The 14,392-nt window shown below is 52.3% G+C and overlaps 1 protein-coding gene across 1 annotated transcript in view; it reads left to right on the top strand.

The window, feature by feature from the left end:
- Window positions 1–5,194, top strand: part of LOC108863684 (latrophilin Cirl) — a 51,184-nt gene extending 45,990 nt beyond the window's left edge. The window contains exons 11-14 of the mRNA XM_029110511.1: window positions 623–1,226; window positions 1,378–1,650; window positions 2,390–2,524; window positions 4,268–5,194. Of these exons, the coding sequence (XP_028966344.1) occupies window positions 623–1,226; window positions 1,378–1,650; window positions 2,390–2,524; window positions 4,268–5,194 (1,939 nt within the window). The remainder of the gene's footprint in view (window positions 1–622; window positions 1,227–1,377; window positions 1,651–2,389; window positions 2,525–4,267) is intronic.
- The last annotated feature ends 9,198 nt before the right edge of the window (window positions 5,195–14,392 follow it).

The following is a 14,392-nucleotide window of genomic DNA, read 5'->3' as shown; positions in this document are numbered from 1 at the left end:
AGGGCAAGAGGAGAAGGATAATTATGGGGTCGTTGTCGTGATCCATTCGATGTTCGGTCAGACGATCTTCCGGAAGTTTGCCGACGATATCGAGCATGGCTCCGGGAGCTAATTATGAGCTTCTCAAAAGAGGACGTCATCCCACACGGACTAAAAACGTCTCTGAAAGCGAGAGAAAAACCAACCAGCCAGCCCAGATTAGATCTCATTAACCCTCTCGAAACTGGTCGGTGTCGAGTCTCAAATCAGTCGACGTTCCCGTTCGCACGAAGCTTCACACCAATGCCCCGTGGCCTGCGGTGGCCCCTCTCTTCCGTCGTGATCTCAGCCCGAGTCTCGTCGTCAGATGTCGTCATGACTCACTGGATGCTTCTAAATTCAGGATGTTTACCCAGTCTAATTGCTTGCTCAGTCAGTCTTCCCCAACGGCTGCTTAAGCCGGCCATTCGTTGAACAGATAAACAAGGAACGCGGGGTGCCGTTTAGTTCTCGGGTTTCAGGGATTTTCGAGTCGCGAAGACACTTACGCAACACCCCTCTCTCGGAGCCGATTTTCTGCGAGCCAATCAGCGAAAAAGCCGCGAGGTCTCATATAAGTTGTTCTTCTTTTCATGGCCTCCAGTGCCTGGTCCCCTGAAGGCTGCTGGGTCTCAGCATCGAACCGTTCGAGCACCGTGTGCGCCTGTGATCATCTCGGGAGCTTCGCGATTATGATGGAAAATCCATCGCAAGTCGATCGTCGAAAACCCTTCGATCAGCGTCTCGTGGTCACAGTCGGCTGCTGCGTGGCTTTGGGATTCTGCTGCATCGCCGCGCTGCTCCTGTTCCTCTTGAAGTTGCACAAGAACGATCAGCTGTGGATTCATCGGAACTTGGCGGTGAATCTGATGATTGCCGAGTTCGTGTTCGTCGTCGGAATCAATCAGACGCATCTCGGCGTCACGTGCAGCGCCGTGGCGGCGCTCCTCCAGTATTTCCTTCTCGTCGCATTGGGTTGGACCTTCTTCGAAGGCTTCCACCTCTACAGCAGCCTCGTGGAACCGATGGAAATTCATAAATCAAAACTAAGATGTTACGCGTCTCTTTCGTACATCGCACCCGCAATCGTCACCGGAGTGTCGCTTCTCATCGATCCGTCGAGTTTCGGCACACCAAAGTACTGTTGGCTGCGCTCCGACAACTTTTTCATCTTCAGCTTTATTGCTCCGATGGTTGGAATTATTTTTGTGAGTATCCCCGCGAGATAAAAGAGAGCTCTCGAATCGAACTCCGAGAAGATTTTCTGCTTGGAAAACTCCGCTAGTCCTCGCCAGCGAGGCACACCGTGCCAGGCACGGAGAACGTCCCTTCTCACTGACGGAATTTATTGAATTTCAGGGATGTGTCGTATTTGTGTGCATCGGTGTTTGTATCATCTGTAACCAGGGGGGTTTGGCGACCACTGTCAAGGGTAAAGAGGAGGACAAGGTGAACACGGTCAAAACCTATATGTACTGGGTGACCTTCCTGCTCGTCTTCATGACGTTCACCTGGGCTTCTGCCGTCGTCTACGTGGCCAAGTTCAACTTGGCGTGGGCGGTCATTTTCGCTACATTCAACTCGGTCCTTGGCGTGTTCCTACTCATTTTCACCTGTTGGAAGAACGAAGCGGTAAGTTCGATCAATGCGCCACTATCGTTGTTCCTTCCCTGTTGGTGGACGATGGTTATCATTATGATGATTATCTGGTCGAGTCGGGAAATCCCCGGGCTCTGCATTGTTCACCAGAGTATGTAGCTCGACGCGAAACTCTGCTGTCTCGCTCGCTTGCCGCCCGCTCACACGGCGGGCTTCTTTAACGAGAGAGATTCAACGAGAAATGATACTCAAGTCACGAAGCGGAATCATCGAAAAATTCTGCGGAAGAGCCCAGGGCGATGGAGATGCTTTCTTGGCTGGGATGGCGTCGCGTTGTTGTGGCGGCAGCGGTTATGTCGACGGCATCGTGCTAACGACAGCGACGTTTTCTTAATAGAAAATCGATTTTGGCTGGCACGCTTTAAGCCCCATTAGGCGTTTGATAAGTGAGTGAACCAGCCAACCGAGCGAGCAGGCAAACGTCCGTTAAACCCGCCGGCCGACCGACCGTCCGACCAGCCAGACAGCGCTCGAGCGAACCACCCGCAATCAAGGATTCAGACATGCATCAGGAATTATTCTTCCACGGACCGACTGGACGAGTTTTCAAAATTATTCATCGGCAAAGTCCTAATAGACCGTCTAAAAACTTCCTCTAACCGATAGGAGGGTCCCGCGACGCTGGTCGAGCCATCTTACCTCGCGGCTCGGGCGCTGGAGACGGCAAGCGAGGTGATCGCGAAAAATGCTCATCGTTCTCGTTCTCTTTCAGTTCCAGGACCGCTACGGGCACTCGCTGCAGAACTCGCGGTGGATCCCCGCCTGCATGAAGAGGTGCCTCTTCGGAGGAAGAAACCAACTCGCTATCGATGTCAGCGTAAACAATGTCAACGGCGCCCCTCTTCATGTGCGTATTCCGACCCTACCCATTCCCCAGTCCCACTATGCGCAGACACCCCTGCAGCCCATGTCGATGCACCACCATCCCTTGCAGCCCGTACAGGTGGGCCAAGCTGCACAGCTTGGCTCATCATCGACAACGGGCAGAAATGTCGTGTTGCAGAATCAGCAAGCGTCAGGTACCAGCCGAAATACCCAAACACTTTTGGATGCAAAAAAAAAATCACAAACTAACAACGGGAGCTGTTGCGGACAGAAACTAAACAAGGGTGTCGGACGTCGGACTAATATTTTGGGTTGGAGAGCTCGATATCTCGGCGGGCGGGCGAGCGAGCGAACGTTTCTAACGCCTAATAATACAGCAGACGTCTGACCGCGGTTTGCGGCTCTATCGAGGGAGCTCTTCGTTCCGTCTGCCGCGCGGAATCGTTCAATCTCGCAATAATCGACATCATCTGGTACTCGATTCTTATCGCCAGCGATTCGAATCCATATGCTCAACATGCTTGACCCCGAGCCGCTATCTCGCAGAGGTCGTCCCTATCACGAACGGGACTTTTGATGATAACTTGATGAGGGGATCAATCCTCTCTTAGGGTCAGACGTCTGAATTGATGAATTTGAAATTCAAATCCGACCCCGCGTGTCTGCTTCCGATCCCACATATGCTCTCGACCCCGCTGTTTTTCTTCTTGTCGGGCTTCGCCCACGTTGTCGTTGTCGTCGCCGTCGTCGGTATTGTTGTTGCTGTTGTCTAAAGACCAAGGTGAAGGAATAAGGCAAAGAGAAGCGAGATGAGGGTCTGTAAGGCGACCGACGGGGAGAATAGCGACAAGGAGTGGAGATGTGTGCCCTCTCACACAGCCTCTTGAAGCCTGCTCTTCAAGTTCGTCACCTCGATGCTCATATGCAAACAAAATGAGTCATCGTTGGCCCTAGGGCAGCTCAGATGTCCGCTCTCGAGAAGGGCCCATGATCACATTAGAGTCATTACGGCATTTGCCTCAGCCGTTGCTCCGGCCACCGAATAATCCCAGCAGACCAGTATTAACTATAACACGAGCATTAATCAAAATGTACCGACAATGACAACAACGGTCATCCATGATCGAGATGAGCTGTCGAGAGACAGGGAGTAGAATGATGATTATGACGACGACGAAAACGACGGCGAAGGCGGCGGCTATAGCGAAAGAGAAGGCGGCTGACAGTAATGAGACTGGGAGTTCGGACTGCGGCGCGGATCTGATTATGACGCCTAGGAGGCCTTGCCTCTGGAGTCATTGTCAATTGTGAGCGCGGCTAACCCTATTTGTAGAATTCATGAGCGACCGACCCGGGAGCACATTGAGCAACGCCTAGAAATCTTTGCATCCGTTTTGTTTGGGTGTCGGTTCGGTGGAGGGCCCTACGCTAGTTTAGAGTAGTGAGCTAATCGAGTTTCCCAGTTATGCATTCAGACAACGAGATGATGACTTGTTTAGCTATCGTCCCGGCTCGAGTTCTCCGAATATGAGCTCTGCTTCTTGGCTTCTGTTGATTCGTTTAAATCATCATCCTTTCTCCCATCCTCTCGATCCAATTATCTTTAGTGCCGAGGAAGCTCGGATGGCGCAAGGAACTCTTCGTTTTTTTCCTTCCCCCCTCCCTCTTTCCGTGAACTCGCTCCATCTCGTCTGGGAATACTTTCCAATATCGAGCCGAATCTATCAGAGTCATCGAACTGACGACCGCGAACTTGAAATTTCAGCCCCATCCTTCATGGAATACGGATCACAAGGCAGTCTCAGGGCTTACCGCTCAATGTCTCGGCCCGTTCCAGTCTCAGCAACAACACACGTTGGTAACTCAGGGCAAGTTTACCATACCTGTTCGCCCATCTATGGGGGGAGCGGGGCCGGACTCGGGGGGGATTCTTGCCCTCACTCCGCAGACCATCAATATCAGCGGAACAGTCAACGGAGCCACGTTGGGCGACCGCGCACGTTCTATGGCAATGGCCAATTCTCTTAGCAAGTCGCAGCACAACCTCGTACAGGGAAGCGGGAAACTGGGCCAGCCCCAAGGACAGTGGGTTCAGTGGAGAGGTGCCCGACCGTCACCGGGCGGGCCCTATTCGGAGGCGTCGAGCGTCTACTCGGCCTTTGCGGACCACATCTACGAATCGATCGACGTCGGCTCGATGGTTCCGCCGCCCGCGCCCGCCGACTCGACGCCCAACATCCTCTACGGCAACACCGCCGAGATCCTTCAAGACGCCACCGGATGCTACGAGCAGAGACCTCTGATCAACAAATACAGCACGATGAGCAATCAGCTGGACGCGACTCTGTCGCGGATGTCCCCCGCCGAACGAGCAGCTACGGCACGTAGAGCGAAGCAAATCGCCGCCTCGACTCCCGTCGTGCAAGTGAATGGGCAACTTTTTACACCGCAACAGCTTTACGAAGTAGCTCTGACACAGGCTCTGCAGGTGTCTGCCAAAATAGAAGAGCAGGACAGACATCAGGACAATCAGGTGATTGCGGTACTCGACGGTGAAAAGGTCGTCACTCGCATAAACCCGTTGGATTCACCGACAAACTCGTCGAACTCGTCGGCCACGTCTGAAGGAAGCCCCAGCAGTGCCCAAAGCTGTCAGCAGCCTCCCAGATACAATCTTAGTACATACTGTTAATAGTTTGTTGTACATAAATATCCGTCCAGATGGCTCTCGTCGCGGAGCATCTAGGAGGAAACTAGTAGGTTCCAAATGTGAGTGAGACGGAACGAGTCGCGGCTGAACTGAGTCGCGACCCTCGGTCTCCACCAGTTCCCGGAGAGCTTGGCCCAAGAGCGGGCTCAAATTTTACATTTTCCCACTCGGACAGAGACTGGAACCGTGAGTCTGTAAATACAAATGTACACTGCTCAATATGCCATCGCCGTGCTCCGAGAGAACGGATGAGCTGGACAGGGAGGGCCGTCGATCGAGGAGTCGAAAATCCGGGAGCCCGAACTCTCGAGCCCTTCGTTAGTAAAAAGAATGAGAATCGCGACTTACTACTACTCGGAAAACTCGAAGGAGAGTCTTCTCGATGTTGGTGGTCAGCACAGACTGTCAGTAAGTGTTCAATTGGAAAGGAATCGAGACTCAATCAACACCTGCCGTTCTGATTGCGGAGAGGTGGCATTCTTCTTCATGATTATTGAAGAGGAGCGCCAGCCTTCGTGTAAAAAGATTTGCTGCCGATTGAGGTGAATGGAGATCTGACCAGAATATCGCGCACGGAGTCAGCCACATCAGTTGCCGATACTTCTGGCGGAGACACGCGTCAAATTGAACGCGCAGGTGAATTTGGAAAAGATCTACTCCAAGCTTGTTCGTAGGAAACTTTTCTAGTCGACAACATTTTCCAATTCCCTTTTTCCGTTCGTCTGCAAGGAGGAGCCCTCTTTTTTCATCTTCATGTATCTGTCTGTCTGTTTGTGTATGTGTGGATACCGTTGTAAATAGAAGACGTATTCACTGCCGCCGGAGTTCTGACGACTCTCCGAAGTCGGATGAATCTTCTGAACGAGGAGCGGCCTCGAGGCCGTTCATGCGGTTTTATGACGGCTGTATATAAAATCTGGTCTCTATTTTTCATCGACTAGCGCGTGAAGCGTAAATCAGGCGGAGAGGGGGAATCCACGCGACCATGGTATCGCCGTCTGATTCGACAAGTAATTGAGGATCTATGAAATTCATGAGGTCGTTCCGAGAGAATTTAAGATTGTGCAGTCGATATGCCAGATCAGAGGCACGTCGACCGTGACCTGTTGTACTTGTACATAGGAGTTCACAACACGTGAGGGACATTCACAATGCGGAGAAACCATTCTGTGCAAATGAAGTAGAATTATTCAATTGTCGCCCGGGGTCGATGCGGACCGTAACGTCGACACACAACATTGGTGGAATCGAGCCGAAGTTATTTAATTATTACGTGAAATGAAGTCCTTGTGAGAAAACAAAACTGTACAGAAAGATGAATTCGCCACTTCAGATCCTCCTGCGGATTCCGACTTCTCTACTCTTCATTGCTTATACACCATCTCAGAATTTTATCCGTAAGCGGTTTTTATTGGAGCCCGAATCCATTGATAATTATTGAACACAGCGATTGACGTCTCGGAAATCTTGTATGCTGGAATTTCGCAGAAGGGTCTGTCCGTGTGGAGATTGAGTCGTTGTGGCGTGCCTTTCTGAACGCTGCCGGAGGTGCACGCCGGCAACATCGTAATGTAATATAGCAGATTCCAGTTGTGTGGAAGCAGCAAACATTCTGATCAATTCAAACCGGTCAAGATGGAAACGACCAGAAAGGAGGATACAAGCGAGACAGATGAGAACGATAGCGCTTGCGTTCGTTGGGCATAAGCGGAACCTCGAGCAATCGATAGTAATTTAAAGGGAAACTGATTTCCTACAAAGTATGGCTCTGATGATATAAGAAACGGAACTTTGAGCGTTAATGTACAGGAAGTGCCAAAATAATAAAACTGAAAAACGTTTTCAAGCTGAATTTTCTAGCGCTCATTTCTACTTATGTCGCCTCTCTACATGAATGTGTCTTCGCATGCCTCGGGAGCACGATATTCCCCAGTTGTTTCCAAATCGAACACGAGAGGAATACGAGAAATCGCCAGATCCGGGTAGTCTCGGCTGTAGACTTTCCATCGATCCCTGGATTCAACCTCTCGTGCGTAATTCTTCTCTAGTTCTTTCTTTTCATCCAAGGCAGCGCAACGTAGGCTCAGGATTCGGGTGGGAAAGGGTTAGTAGCGGTAGGGGGAGAGCATTCCGGGGTGAAAAGCATCATGAACCCAGGAAGTTCACAGAACGGATATGCCTCCTAGGCTCACCTCCCGTCTCTGCATCCGGCCGTCAAGTGGCTTATGGCGTACGCGAAGATGTCTCTGACATTTCGCGTGTTCTCTCGGCAGCGACTGTTCCATCATTTACATTGCAGCGGTAGATGTAGCCCTTCAACCCCATCCTGTCCGCTTCCATGTATCCATCCGTTCCGTTTTGCGGTAGTGGGGAATCGTGCTACGACTTCCTCTGACAAATAGATTTTGCGGAAGGGAAAGCCAATTTGAAGCGTAGGTATTATGCGGAAGAGTGCAAACCTCACTGCGATCGTTTCGGAGCGGGGAAACGACAGACGAGCAGAGGAGGGAAAAACTTGAGGAAACGTAATCCCTCGGAGTAGCTTCAAACACGCGCTTCTCCGTGTTCCCGGGATTACGGGTCGCTGCTAATGCGACGACCGACCGAGCGAGCGACCGTCTGCTGACAATAAGCACGGCAACAGATACCAACGGGGAGAATCCTGAGCGACATGAAGGAAACGAGAAACTCAGAATCCAAGGCTTGCGTCAGTGAGCTCTCCTACCCTGAGAGATTTTTGTTATTGCGAGATGCTTTTAGATCAGATTCCAGACTAGCGTATTTGCGCGGATCTCGAGCTCGAAACGAAAACAGAAAAAAAGAAGGAAAAACCAGAGAACCACTTAGTGGCGCGGAAGGAGCCCCACGCGCCGAAAGAGTCTTAATCCCGCTTGGGGTATGAGAGCCACGTCCGTTTTGTTTGTTATTTTCCAACGGTGTGTAGCGGTCGGATCATGAAAAACTACCGCACACAACCGAACACACAAAATACACAGGATCTGAGCGCAAGGCGAGCCGCAGGAATAATTGCTGTTGCGACGGCGGTTGCAGAAGCGCCAGCTGATGCGGCAACGTTCGCAGTTGGGAGTGCGGGCGCAACGGAATCCTCCAACTTCACGCACCAACACGCTTTCCAGAGCGATTCGATTGAAAATTCATGGAAGATATTCATGGCTAGAGTAGACGATCCCGGGAGGTGGAGGCCCGAAGAGGAGCGCCGGGATAGGAAGCGGGAAAGAGACGTAAAGAATGATTTTACGGAAAGAGAGATCCTCGAAACGCCGCTGTGGACACGTACGCAAAATACTTGCGCAACAGCCCACAAAGCTACGGGACACCTCATGATTCGGTTATTTTCCCCTCCCGCTTTGCCAGACGCGGAGAAGCTTAGGGCTCGCGGTTCCGCTGGCTTCCGATCGAATTCCGCGACGGGGGACCTGGTGGAAGACTGTCGTCCGGGCGAACGAACAAACAAACGGACGAGCCGACTCGTTGTACTGCCAGACCAGTTTAAAATACGTGAGCAGCAATCATATCCAACACGGCCTTCTGTTCGGGGAGTCCGACGGCCCCGTTGTGGGCGCATTCGCGGATATTCAACACGTCCAGTAGAGCGCATCTTCTCCCTCCCTCTACGTGCGAGTTTGCGAATGGTTGTTGTAATTTATAGAGGAGACTAACGAGAGAAACAGCGAGAAAAAGAAAGCGAGTCACCGTGAGCTCAGCCCGCGCGGTGTTGTTGCCGAGCCTCGGTTCACCTCGACAAAATTGAAGTCGCACAGCAACGAAGAGGAGAAAGGGCACAATGCCAAGGAAGGAGAATGGCGCCATTCCGCCCGGGTCTGATGTTACAAAGTTAGCCTCGGACCATCCAAGGTGGAAGGCGCCGCCAGACGAGGGAGCCGCTCTATGCACATACGTACGTACGCCCATACATACGTATGTACGGAGCCATTGTGCGGATATACGGACGCGCGGAGTCGCAGACAGAAAGTTCACTCGGTGGTGGTCGTGGCGGCCTTCGAGGAAGGTCGTCAAGACCTCGCGAGCTGCGAGTAAGTAGGAGTGAAGTACCAAGGGAACAATTGCGCTGGAGTTCGACTTTTGAGTCGGAGCAAACATTCAGGCAGGAGAGACGATGGCCGCATAGGCCACTGGGGCTCTCTCCGCTCTCCACGACTTCTTGAGGGATTGCACACGCGTCGATCTCCGCGTGGATTTGTGCTGTTGCGAAACCTTGCGGAAGAAATAGACGCATCCTTCCGAAGGCTTATCTCGATGGGTCGGCGGTCTCGTTTCTTTCTCCTTGTGTTTGCTCATCTGGCCTGACTGCTCGTTCCACAAATGGACGTACTTACGGAAGCTCGGACTGCGGGACAAGGGAACGGGAGGAGTATCGTCGGCCAATTTCGTTCCGAACCAGCAACAAATAGAAGTGGGAAGGATACGTAGGAGGTACGAAGACGGCGAGTCAAAGTGGCTCTCGCGGATGCGCTTCGAACAAGCGAGAACCGCAAGCACACTCGGTGTTCTATCGACCTACAAGCAAACAGAACAGGAGAAAGAAACGATCGAACAAAGAAAAAAACGAACGCAATCCCACCTGATCCGAGCCGAGAGAAATCGAAACCTTCAGCTTTCGAATCGCTGCCGGAATGGGGGAACGATCTTTCTGTCATTCTTCCGTGGAGGGAGCGGTCTCCTCGCGGGTTAATCACTCACAGAGATGGCAATAAATATACGTGCAGGGGTATTTCCTTTCCATTGGGGCTTCCGAAATCGAAATTCTCCGTATTAGCGAGAGATCTGGGACTAAGACGTCCCGTGTTGTTTTCCCCCGGACGCACGTGAGTCTCTACATGCGGTAATTATTTGCCCAGAATGGCTTCAAGTGGGTCAGCCGCATTTTTGCTCCGCCGAAGAACGAATTGAGCAGGAATACGCAAAGGTACATCGCCATGACGATCATCGCGGGGACACGTTGATAATGATCGCATATTCAAAAGTCGAACATCAGTCGATATTGAATGCGAATCAGATGACAGGAGCGTAGATGGCGGGAAAAAACACCATGACGACGTCGATTGTGTATCGGACGAGGCCGAAAGAGCCTCGTTCGAGATCTGTCCCCAGAGTCGAGTCCATTTTCCGTTCTCTCGCTGTGCCGCATACACTGAATATGAATGTAATGACCGGCAGATTGCTCGAGGTGTGAAAGCGGAGAGACTCTATTAGGGCTCAACTCGGGAAACGTCGCTCCTCCAGCAATCAGAGAAAAGTGTCGCACCTTGCAGATCGATCTCGATATGCAGGCGACTTGACGATACTTCGATCAAGTCTTTATGGAGCTTGTCTACAATTCAAGGATTGTTGCGGCTGCTCCAAGGGAAATGCTCGGACTCGATGACTGACTGAGATCGGTACAAGAGCGCACCCGACGTCGAAGGCGACGTGACGATCGAGGAGACTCCGTGGGCCTCTTCCCTCATACTTCTCCCGTCGCTTTTCACCTATTCTCTCGGAGGGGTCTTATTTGCCTGGGTCGGGGTGAACCCCGCGGGAGATACTACTTCAGCGCAATGAAAATGCAAATTTAATAGTATTTCTTCGCAGCGTTTTTTACACGGTCCTCTTCTTCCACGATTGTTATCGATGTACAGGCTCCAGGCGGCAGCAAAGCGACCGGCGAACGGGCTTTGGGGCTGCTTGCTTGTTCAATGTATGCTGCCCCAGGGCTCGAGCCAGGAATTCGACTTTGCAGGGACCCGGAGCCTCTCACCATCATCATGTCATTTTCCTCTTTCTTTCAGCCGACCATCATCACCGTGATTTTCCCATTCTGCTTCCGGTGCTGAGGAATAACGGAAAGAAACTGAGAAAAAATCATCGAGTCCGAACAAGGTCCCATCGAAGGCTTCTCTCCCTCGCACGACGCGACGTCAGCGGTCCGAAAGCTAAGTTCGAGATTCAAAGCAATGATCTTCTCCTCGGAACTTGATACATATAGTCCGTTCAGAGCTCGAGAGCTCCGATTTCCAAAAGAGGAATCAAGAAGACGACAGGAGTAGCGCGAAAATGCCGAAGAACCAGAAGTTATGACATGTTCGCTGCTCCTCCCGGATTGCCTGGCCGAGAGGCTGCTCCGGGAGCGTATCTCGGTTTCGATTCCAGCGTCAAATTCCATGAAATGTATCGGGGCTGAATCTGACGAAAATTCGTCACGAGCCGACCGTGCCACTCTTGAAAGGGGGGTGAGCGTAGTCGTTGCTGATAGGCTACCCGAATTCGATTGATCATATCATTTATTGGTCAGCAATGATCTACATATCTCCCTTCACTTTATCACTGAACTCAGTGAAGGGAAGGAAATTCGGTCCAATACTGATACTTCCCCAATAAGGGAACATTCGTTCCGGACGCAAGCGGAATGAGATGAAAGAAAACATACTATGGCATTATTTTCCTGAGGATGCTCCGTTGAGATTATGAGGCTGGGTACCCCGCTTGCAGAAAATCCCTCACCCAGCTCTTGAAACCCGAACCGGTCACGAGCAGAAAGATCGAATATTCGCCGTTCGAAGCCGCCTGAGTTACAACAGCGACTATGATCCGTGAGTTTCCTGGTCATCCGTCCGTCCGATTCCAGCCATCAGGCTTCTCAAGGCATGCTAGCACTCGAGTCGGAGCGGCTTCTTCGTTCATCCATTCATTCCTTCTTTCTTGCTCGCTACCTCGGTTGCCTATGAATTTTCTCCCTCTATAGTCGCCGGATCCGGTCGTGGCTCGCAGCGTTATTGTATGGGAGGAACTTGTTCTCCTGAAAGTGTCCCGGGGCAAATGGGCGGCTGTGCTCGCGAACGGTCTGGCTTCCCTGCTGGCTGCATGGCTGGATATGTAGGGAGGCCAATTGTATTATAAATGCTGCTCCACTCGGAAAATTCATCCGAACCTCGCTCTCGCACTCCTTGGTCGAACGCCTGGCTGGCTGCCGACTCGTTCAGGACTGCTGGTTCCATCGGTCGCTTGCCTGAGGGTATAAATATTCTGTAATGGAATAAGTAATTTTCTATGAATTGCAAAGAGAACTTGCGTACGGCACGAAGGCGTTGCCTTCGGCGCCTTTGACTTGATGGAAAAAGAAACGCTATTTACGGGAACCTTGCCGAGCCCGCGTTCGTCTCTCGAGACGGTGATTCGACTTCGATCGCTGCGGAATGCGTGGATGATTAAGGACAATGAGCGACGAGTAGTTTGTATAATATTCGTGCATCATTATTAATTTCCACATTGTTCCTTACGAGGACGATATAAAGGAGGTCTGAGCTCACCGACCAGGTGTTGTCGACGACTGGAGCGAAAAATGGCGATTTTCCGCCGTGCGTCGGAGCTTTGCCTCGCGTCGGTCGCTTCCTGCCGTTTTTTTCCTTCCTGTCCCCCTCCCCCTACTACCTCTATCTGACAGAGCGTGAGCGGGATCGATAACGGCACGTGGTCGCGGTTCGGCACTCTGACGTTGGAGATCGTATCGTCCGCGACGCAGATTGCGAATCGTGGGGTGATGTTCGGAGTGAATCTTTCATCGGTGTCGTTTTCACTCCGGTGTCATTTCACGATGACAGGGCGGCATCCTGTGGGACACCAGTCGTAGCTCTTGTCGTGCCTTCTCGCCTTCTTTCGCCGCGATCCTTCGCTGTGTGTCGTCCATACAGCGAGCAGGCAAGAACTCTGTCGAGACCCCTCGTTGTCAGTTTTCCCTCGATTATTAACGACGGTCATTCTGCATTCAGCGTTCTCAGATTGATCTCGACGCAATCAGTGATCCTCGGGGAATCGAGATCGCCCTCAAAGTATCCGAGGAGGAACTGACCGAGTGGCTTCTTGGCGAGGCTCCGGCGAGGCTCCGGCGAGTCGGTGCATCGCGGCTCCGTTTTTAGCCGCGGCTGTCGCGCCGCTGCTGGTTCCGATGTCGAAACGACAAGTGCACCACCGGTAGCCGCCAAACGCAGAGCCCCAACCCGAGCCCGCTCGAAATTCGGCTTGTTAAGCTCTTGCCGCTGCTCAGGAGTGCGTCTTGCAGCCGCGTCCTCTTCCAGGATTTGTGCTTGATATGCTGATGTCTGTGCTGATCTTCGTCTGTTCCCCCCTATACGCCCGCCGTCCTCCCTCCCTTCCTGCCTGCCTGCGCCGTTCGAACCGTAATCGTCTAATGGTCGGTCAGTCGGTGGGTCGGGAGCAAGAAACGACTCTCTTGTTTCCTTTCGTCCTTGTCGATGGCGCTTTGTCGACTGTTAATTAAGATGCACTTTGTCTTGGACCTCTCGTTCGCGTCTCCGAGGTCGAACGTTTGTTCATTTGTCCGTCCGTCACCGACCTGGTTCACCTCCTCTCCGTTGTGAAGTTCGCCGACGAAAAAGCAGATAACTAACTTCGTGTAATTGAACTCTCTCCGCCACGCTTGATTTAATCGCGCGAGCGGAGCAGCCAGCGTCTCCAACGTGGAGCCGGATCGAAGTCCCTGCTCCTCCGCCCTTGCCGCCCGAACCACCACGACGACGACACCACCGACAACGAGTCATTGTTGGGTTCTTGTTGCCCGTGAGACGTCAACCGGCTTGGGTGTGGTCGCCGCCAGGGACGTAATTGTGTATGTTATCCCTAGGAGATTTACGAGGGCAGCCACTTGGCAACCCAGTTCGCCCGCGCGCCATTTGGGTCGTGGACGGGCGGTGTTTCAGGAAGACGCGCCTCTCTTCGCGGAGATTTCTCGTAGTCACTGCGTCTACTTCCCTCTATGCAATCCTCTCCTTCCACGTCGACGGTTTCCCGAACGAGGGCTGACCCCGGGGGTCGCTGACCGATGGAAGATTCCTCATCTCTGATCGGGACTGTCTTGTCGGACTCGTCGGCGAGAGGCGTCCGTCGGGCTTTTTTTCAGTCCTCACGCAGATATCAGCTCCGAGGTGTCGGATCGGAAATACAGTCAGACGGAGGTGAATGAGTTCGTCGCTCGATGCGGATCAACCGCAGGGGAGGAAAACAGCTCCGCGTATCCAAAAAGTTTGAAAAACCCATGTGAGTCCGCAATGTCAGTGTCTGACGTCGGTGGAGTATCTACGGCATCAGCAGACCAAGCGGCCGGCAGGCGGGGCTGACAGGCTGCGGGAAACTGCGGTCGGCTTT

Source organism: Galendromus occidentalis, unplaced genomic scaffold, assembly GCF_000255335.2.
Source record: "Galendromus occidentalis unplaced genomic scaffold, Mocc_1.1 scf7180000076600, whole genome shotgun sequence".
Taxonomy (NCBI): Eukaryota; Metazoa; Arthropoda; class Arachnida; order Mesostigmata; family Phytoseiidae; genus Galendromus; species Galendromus occidentalis.
The sequence above is the reverse complement of the archived record's forward strand: the minus strand, read 5'-3'. Positions and strand labels throughout refer to the sequence as shown.